This window comes from Cupressus sempervirens, chromosome 10 (genome assembly GCF_028749045.1).
Source record: "Cupressus sempervirens isolate cs-2001-9-10 chromosome 10, ASM2874904v1, whole genome shotgun sequence".
Taxonomy (NCBI): Eukaryota; Viridiplantae; Streptophyta; class Pinopsida; order Cupressales; family Cupressaceae; genus Cupressus; species Cupressus sempervirens.
In genome coordinates, this window is record NC_143127.1 from 74,097,814 (window position 1) to 74,105,372 (window position 7,559).

Below are 7,559 nucleotides of genomic sequence, written 5' to 3' on the forward strand. Positions count from 1 at the left end.
AAAAACTACCTTCTACTACCATAAATGACCTTATTCTACTATGGGCAACTCTATAAGAGATATTGGGTCTGAATGTAGAATAGAAGTCAAGATAAGAAGAGGAAAAGGTTTGTGAGCGATCTAGCTCCATGATGGGTGTTAAAAATGTGTGTAGAGTGTGGTGAGCTGCAAAACAACACACTCAATATGACATTACAACATTAGGGTTAGTACATCAAAATATATCAATGAATTTGCATAAAACACTAAGGAAACCATCATATTGCTCCTTATCTAGAAAAGAGTATGATTAAATGCTCAATTACACTCAGTATTTAGTCCAGTAATCCTTCAATATTATATTCATTTACAAGAGATGAGTCTATTTTTAGGCCAATCCATTAGGTTTTATGCACCATCTTGTAGATATAATTATCTTTTAATAACATTGAGTTCCTATTGTTTGTTTGGCAGCGTGGGTATGAGTGAAGAAGTCTAGATAGGAATTAGCTCATTGTTAGACTTGTCAGAATCTAACTAGTAATTTGACATGGCCATCTTGTAATTTGCATTAATTGACTATAACATTCTTGAGACATTTGTGCTTTCTTGAGGAAGTTGGGATAAATTTTCTGCACTCACAGATTATTTTGAACCAATCCAACTCCCTTAATAAACACGAAATGTTGATTTGATAAATAACAAAAATGGTAGTGTATTTAGCATTCATAAAAATTATGGACCATTTGGAGTTTTATGTTTGATGTCAAATGAATGATTATTGTTTCTATTTATATTGAACATTCATAAAAACTATGGCATCATCGCATGTATATTATATTTAATTGTGGCTTATTATTAAAGTTGAGATTAACTAAAGTGATATTTATGTTATTTTGTTGCTTGCAATTAGTAATAATCTTATTCTTAGACATAGATTTTAACATTAGTACTAATGTTAACAATTATAATAAATGGTCATTGATATTGACATTTATTTATTGACAAGTATAATACCATACAATCTATAAATCTTATATTTTTGGATTACAGTAAAAACAGGTTTTGAGGGACCCAAAACCCATACAAAAAACAAAACAAAAATATACAAGATAGAGTCCAACAGGTTTTACAAGGACTTGGAATCTAAATAGTAGCATACAAACATTAACCAACTCTAAAGAAAAAACCACAGTAAAAGACAACCAACACAAAGATACAAAATCGGAAACTCGAAACAGCGACCACGACCAGTAGAAAAAAATAAGAAATTGCCCTATTACTCAAGCCCCTGCACATCCTTAGTCAAATCTTTGGTAGTATCAACAACCTCTTAAAGGAGACCCTCAACATTGGTCGTTTTAGTGCTCAGCCTAGTCCTTCTACTAGGACCACCAATCGGAGAAATAATTTCCTCATTGCACCTCCTACCAATGCTAAATTTAATATTAAAATCTATCATTGCTCCTAAATATATCATTAAAATCAAATCACGTTTGGTCAACGACTTCAAAAAATGTAATGAGCTATTAAAAAAAAGTCCCAGGTTTGGATTGCGATTTCATTATATAATACATTTATTTACTCTTGGAATAAGATGAATGTCTGTATCATTGATGGCAAGTGGCTATGATTTGACATCAAGAGGACTTGGAAATCGATGACGTGCTGGAAATGTGAAGAGTTTTGTTTTTTCATTTGTTTTTCATACTTACCAATTCATTCTCATTCATAACTAACTCACGTGGGAAAAAACAGATTGAAGCTGGACAGCGACTCTCACAATTAAAAAAAAGTGAAATTGGAAACAAATTGAAACTGGGTCGAAAAGAATGTATAAATAAACAGATTGAAAAAAAAATATTGTTGTACAAGGATCCTTTGCCCGTATTGAATACCCATGCAGGCAAGGAGCCAAGAATCTGTAGCAGTAGTATAATTTTTTCTACTTCCTTATATCCCCATTGAGGCCATTAATGTCTTTCTAATCCTCTGCCTCTGCCAGAGTTCTCACCATGTGTTAATATACATAAGACCCACTATCATACAATTTAGAAATACAAAACTGGCTAACGGCTATTTGAAGGCAAAAGCCCATATTTGCGTGCAAGAACAGAGGAATAGGCAGAGAGCAGGGTCTTGTTGAACCGTTGTAAGGAAGGCTTCACGTTTTGCCCATCGAGATACACCCTCTTTGTCTCCTCCCATCCTTTCCTGTTAACGGAATCCGGGTCTCTCAGAACGGGATCATTCCTTTCATACTCTTGGAACAGAGAGCTCTCTTGTGGAAGGATTTTGTACTCCATGTATGTCAATCCTAACTTGGATGCAGGCTCTCCATAATAAGTTGCAGAAGCCCAATCAGTACCCAATGGCACAATCTGGATAAACACGGAGCCGGGTCTCATGAACAGAAAGTGTGTCATGGCGGCACCATGAACTCCCACCATAACATCACATGAGTTTAAGGATCGAAACATATCTACCATATCCGTCTCTCTTCTCGGATTCAGTATTTCTACCTCGAACCCAATCTTTTCCCCCAGTTTAACGATGGCCTTCTGGTTCATTATTTCCCTCGATTTCTGCCTTGAAATTATCACCAATTTGGGCTTTTCCGGCTGAGAAACATCGGCCCTTAACGAGGATGAGTTTTCTCTGTCATTTGTGCTCTTTATTTGAGGCATGGAGTTCAATCTAGGGGCATAGGCCTTGCTCAACAGTGCCCTGAAATCTCTGATGCTTTTACCGTCTTTCATGAGCTCTGGATTTACACTCAATTCATCGTGTATGTTGAGGCCGATTATCATCTCCGGAAAACAGTGGATTCGCTTATCATTGCTAAAATCGATGACGGGGTAATTGCTGAGCTTTGCAACAATCTCTCCGTATTTTGTCATCCACCAGTTATGGTACTCGAGAATCACAAAAACCACCTGCCCGTTGAGATGCTGGGATGTTATGTAGAGAGGAATCAAACCGTCATTGAACTCATGGTAGAGGTTGCCTGTGTATCCCCCGGTGGAGAAAACTATGGCAGGCACATCATGCTGGACTTGGCAGGATTCAGCATTAAATTCCCCTGTTTTGAGGGTGATTTCATCTATGGTGTTCATGGTGCTCTGTTCCCATTTGCGTGTATAAGGCCGGATTTTCTCCTGAACTGATTTATGATTGTCCGTGTGAAGAGAAATGGAGGCGGTTTCAGAATGAGTTCTCACATCCCCTCTCAGATAGCAAACATCTGTTCTGTGCTGAGAACGGTTGCAGCAAATCATTCCTCCGCCGCCATGGTCGCCAGAGGCATTCTTTCTTCCTACATCTGCCGCAAAAAATCACATCATTTCAATTTAATTCCCTCCTTTGTCGCCATTTAAATTTGAAGGTAAGCACAAAAACAGAGAGGAGTGTTGTTTTTACCATTGATGAAGGAAGAGCAGCTCAGATCATCAAGCTCAGACTTCTTCTTCTGCTGCTGTTGCCGTGTTATTTCCAGATGATGATTACGAAGGGCTACATGAGTCTGTAGATTTGTATTTGCATAAAGTATGCCCCCTTTACTAGCATCTACAACAAAGAACAAGAATATTTTGGATTAAATTCAAGAACCCGTTAGCCAACAAAGATTTGATGACAAAAAAGCAGGACCAAATATCAAAAATCCAATAATAATTGAGCTTACATAGATCAGTAATGGGGTTAATGAAGCTTATGCAGGCAAAAGTCAGAGCATAAGAAAACAGAAAGATGCACAGAAACAATTTGAGTCTGCGCCTCGCTTTAACAACTTGAAACTCCATCTCCAATGTATCATGAATTGTCTGTCCCGTTTCCCCTTCTTCCAGACCTGCAACTCTGTTCATCCGACCCATTTCAACGGCGATTCTTAGAATTTGTGAAGAAAACAAAAAAAGCAACACAAGATCGCACAACTGACGAACAAAAATGAGCAGAATGAGAATGAGAATACAGTAACGCGTGAATTTTATTGAGCTGAAGAAAGTGAATCCAACTGTCACCAAGCCGACATAACGCGTGAGGAGAGGAAGGGGAAATAAAAAGCCGCCAGATTTGAAGAGCCCTTTTTACAATTATCTCCATTAGAAAAATGTGTGATCTTACTTTATGGAAAATTTCCAAACAGAAACTTACAAAATAAAGAGATCCGTTGGACTGAAAACGTGAGTAAATATGTCAGCGTGCAATTGCAGATTAAGTCCGTTGAGCAGACCCACACGCAAAGTACGAGTCAGACATTGATCTTTTCAATTAAATAAATTAGGTCAGAGGGTTTTGCGTCCCGGTTTCCATTTGCTTTGCATCTTGAGATAAACACGGCATCTACCAACGCCGTTTAATCAATAATTTGTGAAGTGGATTCCAAGTACGTATTCGATGGAATGTCAATGGTTTTTAGCACTTTCCAAGCGAAACCCATCTGTAGCTTAGCTCTCAAAAACCAAATATTCAAATGGAATGACAAGTCATGAAAATTTGCAGAGGTTTCATATGAAAGTTTCATATAATCAGTGGGGCGAGTTAATTGTCTCAACAACTAGTTCGGATATTATTTCAACTTTATTCTATTTTTATTCAACGACTAGTTCGGATAATTATTTATTTAGATTAATAATTAAAATAGTTTTAATTTCATCTTTACTCTATTTTTATTCAACAACTAGTTCAGATACTAATTAGATTAAAGAGTTATTAGTTTTAGTTTTATTTATCAAAATTGATATCTAGTTGCTAAAATAGATTACATGTCCATACACATATACACATTGTGTTTCACATACACATATCGTATATATAAATATGTAAGAAAATAATTTAAATAATTAACTTAATTTGTCTATACATATACTCAAGTACATTGTGTGTGTGTATATATAAAAGATAGGAAAATGGACACATTATACCATAAAGAGATTTTTAGGTGACTACAAAACTTGTTCCTCAATGTACAAGACCTATTCTATCAATACGAATATTTATGTATACGTATACATGTATGCATATATATGTTAAAGATAGAAAAAATGGACACATTGTCTTGTTAAGAAATTTTTACGTAGTCACAAAACTTGTTTCTCAATGCACAAGACCTATTATATCAATACGAGAATGACAAATGAAATTGAATGCAAACAATAAGTAAAATCAACTACTAACAAAATCATGGAATCCTCAATTGTTCTTCTCCTCTTATGTTGATACGTTAGCTCTCTAATTTGACACCAATTTGTCCAAGTGATTGCACAAAGATTTGAAGATTGTGGGTGGTCAAGCCTCGATGTCAAGGTTGATTAAATATAGATTTCAAAACTTACTAGATGATTGAGATGGTGGATTAATTTAGAAAGACCGACTTGACTTAGATAGAACAGGTTGCATGACCTAGATAAATTGACTTAGATAGAACAAGTCAATGAACTGAATGCATGATGGATTAATTGATTTAAGAGTGAATGATAGCTAGTTAGGTGGAAGTAAAAGTCTTAATTATAATTAATAATTATTTAATCATCTAAGAGACAATAAATGAATAAAATAATAATTATATTTAAAATTATTTTTGTATATTTTTTAATTAGTTTAGTTTGTAGCTTTTAAAATTATTTTAGTTTTTTTTTTTTCTTATCTTTTTTTGAATAGGTAATCATCCACTGAAGCATAGAGTATTTAATATTCATTTATTGTTGTTAGAAATCAATATTATTATGTGTTAATCTCAAGTAGATTTGAACCCAAGTCCTCATTGATGAGAGACTTACAATTTACCATTGCACTATAAGCTCTTGCATTTTTTTCTTTTATCTTTGTCGGTGTTTTTTTAATATTATTTTCCTACTTATTTTTAAAATTAATTTTTTTTTTAAATCATTAAATTAAAAATTAATTATAATGTAATTTATTCACATTAAATTATATATTTAAAATAATTTTACTATTAAACATCTATCGACTTGCAAGCACAAAGTGTGTTGATAGTTTTATTTATTTTAGAAGAAGCTATTTTTATAGTGATGCAATAATCAAATAAATTCAAAAATTATTTAATTATATAAGACTTAATTATTTACTAAAAGAATTGATTTAACTAAATAGATTTTAAAAATTATTTAATTAGAGAAGACATAATTAAATAATTAAACTAATTACAAAAGCCCTGAAGAAGTGCATAAGTTATTTCTTTATAGAAGATTTAATTTCAAAAATTATTTAGTCGATAGGTTATTTGTGGGAACTTTGTTTTCGAAAATTTAAATTTTGACGAAAAATTTGCAAGTTGACCGAGAAAGTTGTCAGTTTGGCCGAAAAATTGAAAATCCTTCCCATTAATTTATTTACCGGCCAATTTTTCTCCCTCCACTTTTAACTCTTGTTTTGATATTTATTAGTTGTTATCTCCACTTTTAACTATTGTTTTTCTTTTTCTATTCATTAGTTGTGATCTCCACATTAGCTCATGTTGTGATCTATTTAACTTTTAATTTTTAAAATTGATTTAGATTTTAGTTTTTAAGTTATTTTAATTTATTTTTTATTATATTAGTTTAATTTTTTCTTTAAATATTATTTTTTAGTTTCTATAATTTATTTAGTCAATAGAATATTTGTTAGACTTTTTTTTTTTGGTATTTCTCTTATTAATTTTTCATAATAGATTTTTTGATGGGTTTTTTTAATTTTTTTTTAAATTTTTGATAAATTAAATTTAAATAAATAATATCTATTAATCTATTTAAAATATTTTAGTAAATATTATGTTATTTAAATTAAAAATTATTAATAATCTAATTTGTTCACATAAGATTATATTTTAAATATTCACTTTTAACTATTGTTTTTCTTTTCTTATTTATTTAAAAAATAATTACTTGTGATCTTCACTTATGTTTTGATCTCTATTTATTAAACTTTTGATTTTTTAAATTGATTTAGGTTTTAGTTTTTAAATTACTATAAATTATTTTTTTATTAGTTTAGATTTTTTATTTAAATATTATTTTTTTAATTTCTATAATTTATCTAATTAATAGAATATTTGTTAGAGATGTCATTATTTTTTATATTATTTTTTTGTATTTTTCTTATTAATTTTGTGTAATAATTTTTTTGATGGTTTTTTTTAATTATTATTTTTTTCATATTTGATAAATTGAATTGAATTGTAAAATCTTGAAATTATTGAACACGTTTTTTAAGCAATATTCAAATTTCTTAAATATTATAAATTTAATATTTACATTTTAATCTTCAACTTCTATATTTTTGTATTTTATTTTTTTTTAAACTTATATTTGCATTATTTAATGTTCATTCTACATTTTTCTCTTCAATCTCATCTTCTATCGGCACACTCGTTGCATGTACAAAAATATGCAACTTTAATTATACAAGGCTTAATTATTTACTGAAAGAATCGATTTAACTAAATAGATTTAAAAATGTATTTAATTAGAGAAGACATAATTAAATACTTAAAATAATTACAAAAGACATGAAGAAGTGCATAACTTATTTCTTTATAAAAGATTTAGTTATGATTGAATAATTATTTTTTTTCTATTAGA

The 7,559-nt window shown here is 30.9% G+C and overlaps 1 protein-coding gene across 2 annotated transcripts; it reads right to left on the reverse strand.

Annotated features, from left to right (window-relative positions):
- Window positions 1-1,780: 1,780 nt before the first annotated feature.
- Window positions 1,781-4,329, reverse strand: LOC149532652 (Glycosyltransferase family 61 protein). 2 transcript variants are annotated; one of them, XM_089805636.1, is made up of 4 exons: window positions 4,132-4,329; window positions 3,662-3,834; window positions 3,400-3,546; window positions 1,781-3,301 (listed from the first exon to the last, which is right to left on the reverse strand). In XM_089805636.1, the coding sequence occupies exons 2-4, from the start codon at window positions 3,777-3,779 to the stop codon at window positions 2,049-2,051; spliced, it is 1,518 nt and encodes a 505-aa protein (XP_089661762.1). In that variant the 5' UTR covers window positions 3,780-3,834; window positions 4,132-4,329; the 3' UTR covers window positions 1,781-2,048. The 2 variants fall into 2 exon arrangements, with proteins under 2 accessions (XP_089661762.1, XP_089661761.1); XM_089805635.1 differs by lacking the exon at window positions 4,132-4,329 and adding an exon at window positions 3,950-4,114.
- Window positions 4,330-7,559: the final 3,230 nt, after the last annotated feature.